The sequence below is a fragment of the Myzus persicae genome, unplaced genomic scaffold (assembly GCF_001856785.1).
Source record: "Myzus persicae strain clone G006 unplaced genomic scaffold, MPER_G0061.0, whole genome shotgun sequence".
Lineage (NCBI taxonomy): Eukaryota > Metazoa > Arthropoda > Insecta > Hemiptera > Aphididae > Myzus > Myzus persicae.
In genome coordinates, this window is record NW_019102723.1 from 167,175 (window position 1) to 184,094 (window position 16,920).

The 16,920-nt window shown below is 34.1% G+C and overlaps 1 protein-coding gene across 4 annotated transcripts in view; it reads left to right on the forward strand.

Moving 5' to 3' along the window:
- Window positions 1–1,018: 1,018 nt before the first annotated feature.
- Window positions 1,019–16,920, forward strand: part of LOC111033008 (thymocyte selection-associated high mobility group box protein TOX-like) — a 103,079-nt gene continuing 87,177 nt past the window's right edge. For 2 of the 4 annotated variants that reach the window (XM_022313545.1, XM_022313544.1), the window contains exon 1: window positions 1,021–1,637. Coding sequence is in view for 3 of the 4 variants with exons in the window: in XM_022313544.1 (XP_022169236.1) it covers window positions 1,569–1,637 (69 nt within the window). In the remaining variant the exon portion in view is untranslated. Of the gene's footprint in view, window positions 1,638–16,920 lie in introns of all 4 variants that reach the window. The other 2 variants (XM_022313543.1, XM_022313542.1) reach the window with 2 other exon arrangements.

Sequence of the window (16,920 nt, forward strand, 5' to 3'; positions counted from 1 at the left end):
CCTTTAGGTATACATCGTTTTATATTTCCTGTAAAAATAACAAATAATGGGACAGTCGTGTTTATTTTACGACTACAGCTGCACCGACGATATTATTCACGTGAAATATCCTTGGCAGGTCTTCGACGCATGATCATAATAATTAATAATGACGTGTACCCGGCCACAGTAATTATGACCGTACGGTCGTATAAGGAATCTCTGGCCAAAAAAATTGATCTTAAAACGTTCAAATAAACTACAAGTTACGACACTTCATGATATTTTAGACCTTATTTCATTTTTGTGTAAATGCCATCTTATACGTCGTACAATATTTTACCAGTTTGTTTCAGGTAATTTGCATGAGTTCTGTGCGGGAAATGTGTACGCCGTTTGAAGGGGGTTCAAACGTTTAAAAAAAAAAGCGTTTAAACGAGGTATTATAGAAAATGATGAAATGCCTAGAAATTTCTAGAAAACCAGACGTCCAAGACCCGGAATCGTTCGTTCACGACTATATTGTGTATTATTTTCGAACAGAACGATTCACCTACCTACAATTATTACTGTTTCTATGATATTTTATCAAACGCACCGTTTTAACGTCGACGTCGCGGCGTTCCTCCCCCACCCACGGACGTCGAAACTCACACACGCACACACGCGCACAACCCCTTCCGACCGGTGGCGGCGGCGGACATCGCGGCCCCCCGCAACCCGCCCGCCCACAAATGTGGGTGGAGAGAGATTCTGTGCAGCGCGCAGTTGCCCCGGTCCGCGTACAGGTGTCGCCGCGGTCGATTCGGGTTTTTCGTTCTCCGCTCCCGGACTCGTCGCATGTGAGATTCATGTGGTTCGCCCGCGACTATTAACCACACGACACCGAGTTCGACGCGCTCTCCTCGCCCGGATGTGCTAATAATAATAACACAATAATCATAATCATATAATAATAGTAATAATAATAGTAATACAAATACGTGATTTAATATTTGAATATAATAATATTGCAATCGATTCACAAGAACCGTTTTTTATTTGTTGTATGTATATTATAATAATATAATAATATTATTATGGTGTAATTATCGCGATATTATTAACATAATATACTATATTATTTTTACCGTCGTTCGTTGTGTACGCGTATAGTCGCATTGCGAAAAAACTGTAGTACTTTATTTTTTTTTTTACTGATTTTTACTTTTTCATTTTGTTTGGGTTTTTTATTGAAATTTTTTTCTCGTTTTTGTTTCGACTGCCGCGCCGATTATTTTTTGCTCCGGACCCCGAGTTCGACGACATTGCCGCACGGTTAAATATTTACCTACGTTTATTCCGTTTGACTTTTATGTTTTTTGTTTCGTTTCGTTAACTTATCTTTCATTCGTTCGCGTCATTTTATTATATTTTCATATACACGAGTGAAGTGCGTTTCTTGTGAAAGATAATCAAAAAATTTTAATTTTTTTTTCAATTTCATCCATTTTCGAATATCATTGTTATTTTATATGTTTGACTATTTTTACCCGTCGTTTAATGTCCTAGGATCGCCTAGGACCTCATATTAAATTTTAGTGCGAAACATGGAAGCTACTTATTGCATTGGAAACGACGTTGACGTATGCCGAATGTTCGATCAATATTTATACAAGGTAAATACAATATTTAATTAGTCCCCAACGAAAAATAGAATAAAATATTTGCTAGCATTAAATGTCGTACCTAGGAGTTTAAATAATTCAAAAATTTATAATTTTTATGATGGTTCGAATTTTAAATATAATAGTTGTTGAAACGTTAAGAATTGAAAAAAAACTAACAAATGTTTAACAATATATTTATTAAAGAAAAAATAATTGTAATTATTCAACGTCTCTGTAGATTGGGTACAAATATAAGAATGTAAATTATGACTACCTAGCTAAAACCGGTTATGTTAGTATTTTTTATTCTTTATTTTTAATGATTAATTCTATATCTATATAGTTAAATTAAACAGAAAGGTTCGTTAAAATAATAATCGATTTCATATTATTACAACTCGAATCAATTGGGAAGATCGATATATATATATATTAAAAAATAATAAAACGAAAAAAAATTACTGCGGTTGAGAAATCGTTGGTAACAACGATTAATGAATTAACCACCGGTGCCAGAGTCGGGTCAACCAACCATGACCTTGGTTGGCCTTGAACCTAGCAGCCAGCATCTTCAGACACAGTACCTATACGGCTATACGATCACTTAGGAATTCTACATTTCCAATATAGATACAATCCGATAATATAGTATATAATACAGTACGAGTAAAAACAAAACGAAAATCCATCGATCGGTTCCATCCAAATATTTATTGAAAAATATACCATCACGTGATTTCTACTGGATCAGTCGTCCACAAAGTTTAACAATAACAAAAAAAAAAAAAAAACAAAAAACAAAAAAAAATTACCGTTTGACCAAATCGCTACAAGTGTACCCTTACAATGCAATGCATGCAGACATGTCATAATGTAATATACGTTTGATTCGCGTGCCGTAATGGTCGTGCAGTTAAAATTAAATTAACAACCGTTTCACGAATTAACAGGCCAAACTGAATATTGTTTAGGTAACGTAATATTAAATCCCGCTACGTATAGTATTATTGTAGTCAATGACCGATTTTCGACCGCTTCTCGCACCGATCACAATATTATAGCTTTCGTCGATTTGACTCTGTGCGATTTCATCGAGATCCGAGGGCACACGTGCCCCGTGCCGCGAAATATTACGGCCCGGCCTGAGATTCACAGGTGGGTGCTCCAGTGCTCGGCCCCGAAAAATTCAACAGAAACGAAAATGCGTCCGTCGGTCGTCGTGGCGTAGAAATTCTCTTCCCGTTTTTCCCATGACGGGACGACGACAGTCGACATATATGTATAGGTAGGTAAACTGAAAACCGGCTCCATTAACCACACTCGCTGACGAACACATGTTGTAAACAATCGTTCGATTTCTTCTCTTTGCTTTGTCAGCCACACACGCAGACAACTGGCGCAACGAAAAGTAAAAAAAAAATATGTACAAGCATTCTAGAGACGAAGATTATAACATTTATTTTTTTTTATTTTTCAATCTCAATCCCTCTCACTCTTTCTCGTTATTTTCTATTGTATGCTAATACTCGTTTTATATATTATTATATATTATATATATTTATATGTGTATACAATTTATACTACGGCAACACGATAAGAGACTTAAAATAAAGATTCAGAATAATTTATTAGATCGCTATTGTGCTTCCACCAGTACTTTATTACCCGGGGACTTATTGAAAAAAAGAGTCAAGTGTAAGCACACGTCATGACCTTTTTCCTGCCCCCCCCCCCTTCTCGTCCTGTTTTTTAATGTACATTTTTTATTGCCGGCCGGGGTTTTTCTGATTTAATGGTAATAAAAAGTGTTCTATCCATGAATACTAATTGGTTCATTACGTTCCGATTTAAATTCATTTTATTTTCTTGTTATGTTTAGATGCGTATCTAATAAATCGAACAGCAATATTTTTTCCTGTCCGTCCACTTATTAAAAAAAAAGCTTTGATAAGAACAATACGTTTATTAAACGTATTTAATTACATTCTAAATATAACGTTCCATATCTGTATCGTGATATCGATAATAAATTTTAGTTTGATGTGGTGCTGTGTATATTAAAACGAACGTCATTATTCCAAATATAAAATGTAGTTTCAAGTGGTTGTTCTCTTTCGGTTACTATATAGAAAAATAAATATTTGAATTATGATGAAATTATTTTCTGACCTAAATTTAAAATGATTTTAAATATTTTTTTGAGAGAAGGGTAAACGTCTGAAAATCTGAAATCTAAACATAATATATAGGTATATATAGGTATTTATTAACGTATGGGTAGGCAACATAAATGAAACGTGATTGGATATATATTATTATATTGAATGAGTCATTACGTCAAAATAATTCTATCTTTGATTAAATATAGGAAGTGAAACAAAAAAAATGTTCAATAGACAACAGTTGAGTTTCTCATATTTTCACGCGGGTTTCATGAGTCCGAAATTCCCCTTTGAGACGAACACACAACGTCCGTATTTGGCTTAACGTGGTTCTACGTATAATATGTTTCTATCACAACCAATCACCCTGAGTTAATTCATAAAATGTACACATGACCACAAGTCTAATAGGGTACCTGCTTTCTTAATTATTATTGACAAAAATATATAAAATAATATTTGTTATATTAATCAATCAACAATAATAGAATATAATACATATTATACAAACAAACACACTCACATACACACACACACCCACTCACATTATCTAGAACAATTATTACAGTACCGATGTACATAAGAATCCGAGTGGTTATCGGGCTTATAGATTTTTAAAACACTTCACTGGATGACCTCAATGTTTCTATAATACCATTACACGTAGCATTCTTAACTTTTATTGATTTTTAATATATATTTTTAAATTCAATAAATCACTTGATTACATATTTTGTTAGCTAGTAATCGCCAGCAATTAGAGAACGGGGCTCTATTGATAACAATTAAGTATGTTAATGATGCGTCATAAAAAATAGGTTAGATTTATTAATGTGAGTTTCGAATCATTGTCACGTTTTAAAATCAGGATGTCTTGAAAGAGAACAAAAACTGTAATCCTATCACTGCAGCTGCCCAGCAGTCCATTACTGTATACCTAGGGTATTACACATAAATTAAATACCTGTCCAATTCATATTTTCATTAAATAAAACGCCCATAGAAAATAACATCGTTTTTATTCAGAAAATAGTTAATTATATAATTTGAGTTATACTTAACCTTGACAGTTATAAGAAAATTACAATATGTTTAAAATATTAATTAGAAGAACCACGTAACAAATGTATACAACATTAGGTAAATCATTTAACATTACAACCTACACAAATTTGAAATACATTTATTATTAACTGTTATAAGACGCATTTTAGTTGTGCGCTTAAAAATTCTCAAGCTGATTTAGGTAATTTACTTACGCGTTCTTTTAGTTCTTCGAGGAATGTCGCTGCAGGATATTCGGTTTTTTTTAATGACATACATTTTTGTTCAAGCTTGATCGGTCTATTGACCGATGTTGTTTCGATATTATTGAATATTTGATACTTTGTCAAAGCCTTAGACATCTTTGAATGGACCACTTGTCCCTCGACTTGCTCTAGTGCCGTGTCTTGAAATTTATTTTGGTGATTTAAAGACTTAGTTTCGTTTAGTTCCATACTATTGTCTCGGTTTATTATTTGGCTGATGAACACTTCCGGGTCCTGTTTGACCACGTTTCCATTTTTTTGGACGTAGATGACGACTGGACGTTCCAAAGAGGGCAATTCATACTCATGGATTATCACTAATCTTACTTCTTGATATTCATCTGAAATAAAATGATAAAATGTTTACCCTCAGCAGTGCTAGATATAATTTAACTAAATAAAAGCATAATTGAGAATGATAGTATCTATATAAAATAATAGAAATTACTGTATACTGTTGAGAACATTAAATTTTACATGACACTGAAAATATTATGTATAGAAAAACTGGTAGAAAACTATTATTTCTGGGGGATGGACGTACGGATATTGTCAAAATCAGATGGTATATTGAATAAAATATTTTCTGCTAAGAAAACAGGTCTGCGAATTGTGCGCATCCGACCATGTAATTACTAAATGTTCGACACACGAATGCGAGAAATTGTGTGTGGTGTTCTAGTGATGATAAGAATACATTTTTAAAGAGGATTCCCTCTAAACATAAATATACGTGTATTATACATAAATTGTAATTACCGTAATTGCTAGTTTTTTCCATTTTTTTTTTCAAGTACCGCCTGATTGAACGGTAGAAAAATTGATATAATAATGAAAAAAAGTGTTTTATTATCAACACAAAAATTTTAATTATTTTTATCGATAAAATGACTGTTTGGTTGCGTAAATATAATATCCAGATTGTGTCAGACGAGAAGGATGCAATTTTACCAAGGACGTTAATCTGCAGATGATACCGGTCATCGGTGGAATATACCAAAGACGTCCATGTCGCGAATAAAAAATACGTATTATTATGATATTGTAAAACAAAGTGTTTTGTAATCGTTTTGAAACTCGAAAATAAAGAAGTATGTATTCATAAATATTACTTCCTCGTGCTTAGCCCCCTCGCAAAAATAAAATATAAAATTGCATTTTTCTTCCAATATCGAAATATAATACGTTATTATTTTCATTGAGCGGCATATGGACGGAGGGGGAGATGGAATGATGAGATATTTTCTTTTAACTGAACGCGTCGTATAATAATAAAACGTCACATATAGAAATCAAATAAGAAGAGAACAATATGTTATACTACTTGTGCTGCGGGAAATAAGAAAAAATAAGTTACACACAATTTCTAAATAAATGCTCATTTTTCCATACAAAATATAATATTATTTAATATCATACGAATTCGATTTCGAGTGTCTCTTCAATGGGTAATGGAAAAATGATGAACTCTTGCGTCGAAGATGAATTCTAAAATGTACATGAAAAATGCATTATGCATTTTGATATTTTAAATAATATTCCACCGTACTTACTACTTACTTCCGTCTTCGTTCCAACATATAAATGTATATAATCAAACTGTTTAGACTTGGCTCCTCAACCATTTATGCAAGAGATGCATGAATATATATAATATGTATATAGATACTCAATAAGCAGATTTTTCATGCATATTCCGTTTAAATAACAGAAACAACATTTACGATTTCGAAATACTTTTCAAAAATAATTTGTGACATATGATTTGGTAGATACTTATATAGACTATAATATAGTAATACTTATGTGTACTTATGCTTTTAATCAGCTGTAGGTACCTATCTAAAAGTTTCCGAGATTGTTCATTTTTTCAATAACATCTATAATAATTATCAGCAAAGTTTCTCATTCGATCTAGTAATGGTTAGATTGTACATTTGAAGTACTTACCTAATTATTAATTAATTAAATCAGTTATGCAACCAATTTCCTTTTACATATTATTATTTTCTTCATAAAACCAGATTTGCGACAACACTGTATAGTTGTTAATGGTTTTTAAACATTGAGAACGTGCAGCCATTCGAATTTAAACAGAGTAAAATAAACAACGATTTTACGTCATTGCGGTTTCGCGTAACGCAACTGATCAATTGCAAGAAGGAAGGAAAAAACAAAAAACGGGCACACCGAGGACGGAGCGATTACGAGTATTTTGTTTTATATTTTAACTAATATCTCCTCGACAAGAATAAATTACCAAAAGTTATTGCAATGATTAAATAATCTGGAAAACATAGGTAGGTAGGTATATATACATCGGAACAGGTCCGTCCGTACGGCTGTTTAAAGGTTATTGTAAATTATGACACATGATTATTCTTTCGACGATCGTTTCCTCTACCCGCCCACCCGTCACCCACCACCAATCAGTCAACCCCGCCACCGGCTCGTCCACCCCAAGAGAAATAATTTTGTTTTCTCTCCACTTTTTTTTTTCCTGTTTTGTTTTAATAGCACTATAAATCTTCGGACGAAATTATAGGAACGCACCAAATGAGAGGAATACACAATACAACATACGCCCACTTCAGAAACAATGACAACAATGCCAAAGCCTATTGTGCGTGTTCCCTCTCTATAGTCACTACCCTTTTGGTTCACTCTTCTAAAATACGTTCGATTTATGGCGATGCTTTTGTGCGTTTATTCGGTAACCGTGATGTACACGCGCAATGTTAATATGCACTCGGATCGAACTTGAAACCGTTCAGGACTAAAATTAAGTGGCAATCTATATAACGTAATGGCAGCTTTGAGTTGTTCGACTTTGTTTTTAACGTTTCCACCGCGGGCCGACGATAACGTCAGCGTGTAAATAAAATAATATGGTGCAGGCACCTATACGGTGTAGGTCATAACATCATATCATTTATGATCTAATTATGCTACGGGTAGCATGTAGATCATCTGATCATCACTGTACCTATGACTTACGCGACGTATCAAATATAATATAATAGTGCGTTTAATTAGCAAAGAAAAAACAAATAAGCTATAAGGTCTGAATATTAAAATATTAATGCATAGTGTTTTTCAATAATTAATTTTATTCACATTAAATGCTTTATTGTCATTGGTTAACAACATCGAATTATTATTATTATTATAATACTACAGTGTTCTTTAAATGTATTTTTTAATTAATTAAGTGACTAACACGAGTGTTTTATTCCAATTTGTTTGTTCAAATTCGATGAAAATTGTTAAAAATTATTCGAATAAAAGTTTTTATTTAAAAAAATATTCACTAATTATGAATCCGTTTTCTTATTAAATATCATGTTTATTTATGAACTTCATTATAAATGGAAAATTATTTGTTGAATATATAAAATACATTTTTATTATTGTATTAAGCAACGGATTGTTAGAACCCCTTTTATATAAAAGTTTCAAACCATAGAAATAGTATTGAAATGGTTTGAATAAATTAAAAACAAAAAAATCAATACCGTCTCATAAAATAAACAAGCTGCAGTATACTTTGAATGTTATTAAAATTTTACCATAATCCCTGTAGTTTATTATGGAAATAACTTGAACTGAAATAATTTTTATTCCGTGTATATTAAGGCTTGTTTATTTTCTAACGTTAATAACATTTTCTATATTATGTGTATAAATATAAATGGCATTTCGAGTGCCTACCTACTTACCCATCTACCGGCTACTTGGTTTTTAAATCACTAATTGGCCATACAAAATAATTAAAAATAATTCAATAAACAGTTTGATTTTTCGTTGTATACTAATATAATAAATTATACATTATACATATTATAATACATTTATGTTTCTGTAATATTATATAGGTACAGTTAGTTTTCAAATTTAAACAACTAAGTGGTTATTATTAAAATATTATTATGTACCTAGTGATTTTAACTCACGACTATCCCAAACGAGAGACCACACCACCGCTGCTCTTCGTCATCAATCAACAAAAGATTATAGAACCGGTATTAGACAAAAGAAAAGAGTATTATTGGCAAAGAGGAATATTGTTTGGAATGTTTTTTAGTACTACTTTAAAGCTCGTGTCGAACGAGTGAACGAGGAGGGGAGGGACACTACATGTATAATACTGATGTTATAAAACTTTATTTTTTTCTCCTTATCCACCAGACAAGAAGTTCGCCAAAGTCGATATTTGCACGGCAATAATTCTCGAAAAACGCGTGCGGGTTAGGTGGCGCAGACGTACGGGTAGAGAGTGTTTGGCGAGGGTGGCAGGAGGCGGCAGTGGAGGTAGAAAATATATAAAGTTTTTAAACATAAAAGACCCTTTCCATTCTAAATAATATATTATATTATATAATATGTGTTATTTTCTTTCTTTCTTTTATATTTATTTTTCGTAATAAACAGCATTCCTGTCGCATGGTCCATTAAGGAAGTAATAATTTTTGTTACAAACACGAAAAAACAACACAAATTACAATTTAATTGATATTTATTGGCATAATAATGACGGAGCCCGAATAGGAACAATGTAACAATGGCGTTATTGCATTAACTAAGTGGACATTTCTAAATGTCTTCTCAGGGTTGTTTCAATTAGACACACCGAACCTATACATGCGCACACACTTCGTATTATATTTGTACGAGTGTGTTGTATAATGTCATTTATACGCAGTCCAAAACTGTTGTACGGACCTCGCCGAGTGCAATAACATAATCTTGGCCGGCCTAACATCGCTCGCGCGCGCGCACAATAATATATTATATACAAATAATAATATAATGCATCGTACCTACACACATATATATATATATATATATATATATTTATCCCCCGTCGAGTCCGGCTGAACCGTTGCCGTTTGCCTGGTCCGGGTGTCCCGTGATTTCGAAATGTTCCGAAACGACTGTGCCTGCAATAATGCCGGTACCTACAAGCGATAAAAATGTTTTTGAACTCGAAGGGCCGTGAGAACGGCGTTTTTCCCTCCGTCGATTCCTAACCTTTAATATTTGTAACTGCAATATTATTTTCGTGTGTTTAGAAATCTATAAAAACGAACGTTTACGCCCGATATGCCTGTACACGTTGTGACTCTGCAGTATAATATAGAATGACCATATACCTAGCCATATCCCTTAATTTACTAGCGGTTTGTCTTATACCATGTTCATATTTTGGTAACTCTCCAGGCCCCTGGTTACTTGTCGCCATATCTATGTAATAATGGTTGTAGTCATTTAAACAACCTGCCTACCTATGTTTTCCAGATTATTTAATCATTGCAATAATTATATTCAATATTTTATACAGTGATAATAGCTAACGATTGGGAAGCGGACACGCGGTTAATCCAAGGGTCGATCTAAAATATTTTTATTGATTATATAAATTTGTAAATACTAAACAGGCAATATTAAAATTTATAATATACATCTAGTACCTACCCACGGTATTACTCAATTTATTTAATAACTGATTTATCACACGATCGACTGTGTGTGCAGTGACATTATGAGTATATTCAGCGTTGATACGATATATTATTGATATTATATACATATTATAGCCTCGTAAGTACTGGGTTTTTTTTGTGTTTCGTTGAGATTTCGCTCTATACATAAAGTCTTTTATGTGCGTTTTAATCTAATGAACCAATAATTGCATTTAACACCCGAACACTGATAGTGTTTTTTGTGTTTTCAAAATAACTATTACTTTATCGATTGAATCACCTCTTTTTTTGGGAGTCCATAGAAAGGCATTGAAACACTGTAACTACAGGAGGTACCAAATAGTTAATCATTTTTTTTAACCAACCAATTATATACTTTTTAATTTTATATTTAAATTTAGTTCGTAATAATAATTCAAATCAAATTTAAAAACTAGATTTCATGTATGGTTATTTTTAAATCATTCATTGTTTGAAAACTGAAACCGTTAACATTTTGAAGTCTCTATAGACTACAAGTGTCGCTAATGAGCTACTTCTTCTCAAGACTATTGTGAAAATTAACAACAACCAACAGTTATGTTTAGTGTACAAAAAAAAATGAAGATAAACCATAGATCATAATTATTATAATCGAATGATAAAAATATTTTAAGGATAAATGTATTATATTTTTTTTTATATGCATTTATCATAGAGGTATTCAGGACTTAAAATTATATTTTACAGCACACTTGCAGTACGTATGTAGTACGAAATCGAATTAGTGCATTTAACAAATGGAAAATTACACAATTATTTTAATGGACTATGTATGTATTATGCTACTCGAATACTCGAGTAATTTGAATTTATTCTTATTACAGTCATTAGAGTGGACATAAAATACAAAAATTGATAAAATTCAATAACACAGTCGACTGGCCAAAAACGATTGTCACGTGCAATGTAAATCGCTATCGAAATCATGCGTTTGTCAAAGGCATTGAGCTCCGAGCTGTCGATTTTCAACGAAAACCAAATCCAATAGCATCTTTGTATTTTTTCTTTGTACTTTTATTGTACCTGTAACGTCGTGCAGAGACGTACCACCGCTACCTGTTGTACCTACCCATATAACATGGTAGCGTTATTTGTACGTACAACACAAGGTATAGGTACCGCGACAGCAACTGCAACACAATATAATTGTATAACCGTACACAAAAATCCATTTAAAACTGTACGTTTGGTTTTCCGAGGGGTTGACAATCGCGATGCGATCCCCCCCCCTCTCAAAAAAAATTGATGGTATCGACGACTTCCATTATTTGAACACTGTATACGACGTTATAACTTTTAGTATTATGTTAATAAATATTATACCCTATACAGAGCGTTCGACGTTCGAACTGCCTTGTTCAAAAACCTTTTTGTAATATAGATACTTTGTGACGCATGGAAATATTATCATAAGCTACAACGGTAAACACTTGTTTAGAGTGTTTAAACGACTGTAAGTCGCGCAGCTGTTGTATCATATTTTGTCGAGGCAGTGCTTTACAATATTTTAAATTAAGCTAAAGTTTACGATATATTAACGAAACCGAAATCAAAACATAATAGAAGTTTAATAATATAATGCCGATTGTGTTTAAGGTATCTGTAGAATACCGAAATCACTGTCGTTAACGTGTGGTACTATATAGTACAAATCGTACTCATTTACGATGGAAACCCATAGTTTAATCTCCACTCGTGATTATTATGTGTTGGATACTCAATCCTCTTCAAAGTAATCGCCAAACTCTAACAAACGTAATATTTCAATTCGCAAAACTGCCAACGACGCCTGCAAATAATTTATTACTATCGCCGTCGACGTGACACCAAAATTCAACTTTTCTATGTGACTATAATATTATCGTATTATGACTATGATGCGTCTCCGCAACACCGAAGAGACGCACCGTGCACCGTGACAAATGAAAATCACCGGCACTTGCCGCAGTTTAAACATCACAGTTGTTGTGCCAACGCTGATCAATTCAATAATAATATACACAATTATCATAATCGCGATGAATATCTGTAGGTACCTACTGTAGTAGAGAGTCCAGTGTAAAAGTCGATTATTTTAAACGTGGCTGTCGAATACGAGTTCGGAAACAACGACTGGGAGAAGCATAAAGGTATCGTCGCACGTACCGTCATCTCTTGGAAAAAGGATCGAAAAATGTCGAGAAAACCGGCCGAAGTGCCTTATAAACTTAATATCGGCCACGACGGGGTTGGTCGGTGACTGCAGCAGTGACGGTCGTCGTGTGTCCGTCGCACACGTGTTTGGAAGACCACCACGAAAGGTACAAGATGAAGTATAGAGTCATTCGATCCATGTGCTCGCACACGATATCGTACGATTACACGAACGCACAATATTATAATGTATATAAGTGAATATAATATTGCGATGGCACTCGAGTGTGTGTGTTTCTGTGTGTGTGTGTGTAAACGTGTAATATTATAGCGCCATATCTTGGGTCCAGTGTGTTGGGTGAAACGCGTGTGGTCGGAGGAGGACGTGTTTGGAGTTTAAGACAAGCCAGATGGCTGGTCGCCCTGATCGGGTGCTCACGCGCCGCACCGGTCACCCTGTTGGAGTTACAATAATAATAATAATATTATTTCTACGCACATCTAATGCGGGCGACTATATCATAATTTTACGAGTCGATGGTTCAGCGCGGGTTACGATATTATTACACTGCGTAACAACTATATCGCAGACGCGTGTGTCGTTTACTATAATAATAATATGCGGTGGAGAATGAACTGGACCCGCCGAAGAGAAGACGACGAAAAAAAATATACACTCGAAAATAAATACCGTGTCTACCGTCTTACACACACGATACACGCGCTGTATACATCATAATATTATAACAATATCACATATTGGTGAGCGCGATGGGGTGGGCGGTGGCCCCGGGAGGTTAGACGATTACCTGCGTGTGCCGGACGGACCTTTTTTCCTTCTTTTCTTCCTTGTCCCCCTAACCCCCTGCCCCCGTGTCCTCTCGCTGCCGACGACGCTGTAAGTGGCTCGAGCGATTCGACATCGTGTCGTCTTCCCCTACTCCATCTCCGCCGTCTGTCGTCCACCGCCACCCTCCACGTCGCCACGCACGACCCTCGTCGTCCAAACACCCCTCCGTGCACGATACACAACATAATAGCGACCCAGAATGTATATTATATTATGGCGTATTATACGGTGTATAAAAATCGGCGACTGCACCAGCGTCTCGACGGTACAAATCGTGTATTGCCGACCCACCATAACAGTGCGTTTTCCGAGGTCATGGTTTTTACACGTGTGCATAGCGTATAATGTACACACACTTTGCGTTATACCGCGGTAGTAGTAGTAGCTGTGGTTACCGGCACCGCAGCATTCTCGATTCATCCGAAACGGCGCGTGGACAAACCGCCACCGCCGCCGCAAAAGGTTGTGATTATTATAATTATGATAATATTATAAACGCACGCACACAAAACTCCCTTGTATTTATTTAAACGAGCTACAAATAATAAAACGATAAACACGTCCAAAAGCCGTTGCACCTACCTATTACTACGTTTTTCTCGTGATTTTGTATCATCCAAAACAAAATTCACTTTAAAAATGTCGTAGATAACCAAACGTCGGTAATTATTATTAGTCATCGCAGTAACCGCATAGTAGTAGATAATAATATTTTGCATGTATAGACATGCCAATTTTATTGTTCACATGATCGATGCGATAATATTATAATGATAATGACATAATGTTATTATTTTAAATTTAAATAGTCTTAATTTTGAGTCTTAGTTAGGGACGCCGTGTTTGAAAAGCAGTTCGTCAATTGAACAATTTCTTATGACTAATAATTCGGCATTTTTCGATAACAATTTATCAATCTCCGGGTTTTTTTTTGTAACGTTATGTTTAAATTAATGTATTCGTTTATAATTCATTTGCTATTATCTGTACTCGGTTTGTGCGATAATGGTGGTATAAGCAAACAAATTATAATATGTTTTAAGTGTAAACTCGGATTTTATCATTTATATACGACTCATACATAGGTTGTTGTCTTGTAGAAACTTACCTAATCTGAAGTGCGTGTTCCCAATATATTATAAACATTTTTTTGTAAAATACCATAGTAGTTATCTTATCTTCTATTAAAAGCATTACATAAATAACATTTATTACATGAACGGATCTTCTTGACAGGTTTCGGTTAATTTACTTTAGACTAATTTAAAATGAAAATAGAACCACTACGCTCTCTTTTTTTTTGACGCGCAGCTGTAATTTTAATTGGTATTTTCAAAAAGGGCATGTGACTGATTATTCACTTATGCAGGTGGAATTATTTTAATAAGTCCGTTTGTGTGCTCGTGTCAAAAATCGAAATACACACTAAACGTGTGTACGTTAAAATATTGCAGTGCTCAAACGAAAACGGTTAATGGCAGCGAGTACGCTGTGATCAAATTTGTTTTTTAAAATAAACACTAACATTTTTGAATAATATGATGCCACAACGGTGCTACTAAGAAGTCTACCTATCTACGACTTTAAACGCAGATACGAGTATTGCTCCATAATAAAATATAAACACTTCGTTGTTGGAACTCTTATGTTCCTTAATTTATATTTCTTAATTACTACTCGATTGTCCGTAGATTATCCTCGATTATCAATACCTCAAATAATAACAATTACCCTTTGACTTCCTGGTGGACTGCAGCGCATATCGCTAAGCGTTATTTCAAAAATGTGTTATGTTGGCAGTCCCCTCGCCATAGAGAAGGATTCGCGATTGACCACGACTGCACTGTAAGGACCTAGTGACAAGGACATTTTCGATGGCCAGTCATCAGCTTCGACCATATAAGCTTATATGCCATAGCTTATAAGTCATAATAATATTATCGTTATCAACGTACAGGCCGCGTTCGACTCGCGACAGTAACCACGGTAGTAAGACATTCGGAGGACCGGTCGCCTAGTCAGACATGATCGGAATAAGGCGAATACGGAAATCGATCACAAGCAATGCCGTCCAACGATAGGTACGCATCGGCCAACCTGGGAAAACTTTCACGGCGAATGTAGCCAACTCGTTTGTTTATCCGATGCGACTTATTCGTGGCGTTTCCGTGGGGCTGTGAATCGGATATCCGATTATTTCGGTTCAAAGCCATGTGTATTGTGTACACATTATATTATGTTTGATTATAGTGCGTGCCTTTACTTCACGGTAAACGTTATCAAATAAATGTCAAAGAATATCGAAGACGAAATACATTATCAATGCTAGCAAACTATTTTTTTTTCTTCACTTATAAAAATTAAACAAGTAATGTTACAAACAAGTCAAATTACTTAAATAATTCTTATTACATAATAATATACTCGATTTAGTGTTTGTGATTACTCTTTATTTATTTTATCTCGAGATTATAATATATTAATATGTGTGTCTTCATTACGCCTATTAAAGATAAATGATAAGTATGACATTGTGACCGGATTTCACTTAAAGCCTGAGCCATTAACAAACAACCAATAGGTAAATAGTGCATACTACCTACTACAACTGAGTATAACATTATATTGTTGTACCAGAAAACGCTATCAATATCATATTACAACAAAATGGTTACCCAAGTCCTAAATTTAATTTTACATTAATCCTTCCCTGCTTATAACTACTGGTTTGGAATTAAATGCACATTATTTATATTTTTGACCCAATAACCGAGCATGACGCGTATATTATACAAGATAATAGTTTTCGTTTTTTTTTAAATTCTCAGAACCGTGTTTTTAATTAATTGATATTTTGTTTATAATTAAGAATCAAGGACGTGCTTGGCTTAATTTAAACCACAAATGTACACGCCGAGAAACGAGTGGCTAATGATATCATATTATCATAATCAGTATTTTTTATTTTATTCGTTTGGTTCCCCAAAAATTGTCTTTATGTATGTAATAACGTCAAATGCTATTTTGATTTTTGTTCGGTGTTTACTATTTTGTTCATAAGGTGATACCAGCAGAAAATAAATTGTATGATAAAAATATGATTTTTTTAATAATAATGTTATTGGTGTTTCATCGAATCATCGATCGAAAGTCTTGAAACACAAACACTATAAAATATTATAATATGCTCGAAAACAAAAAATTATTACTAACGAACGAATAACGCCAGGTGACCTCGACTTGCTGTTTTGGGCATATTGGTTTCCTAACGGTAGCGTTCATTGTTGGTTGTGGCCGTGTTGTGGTTTTGTT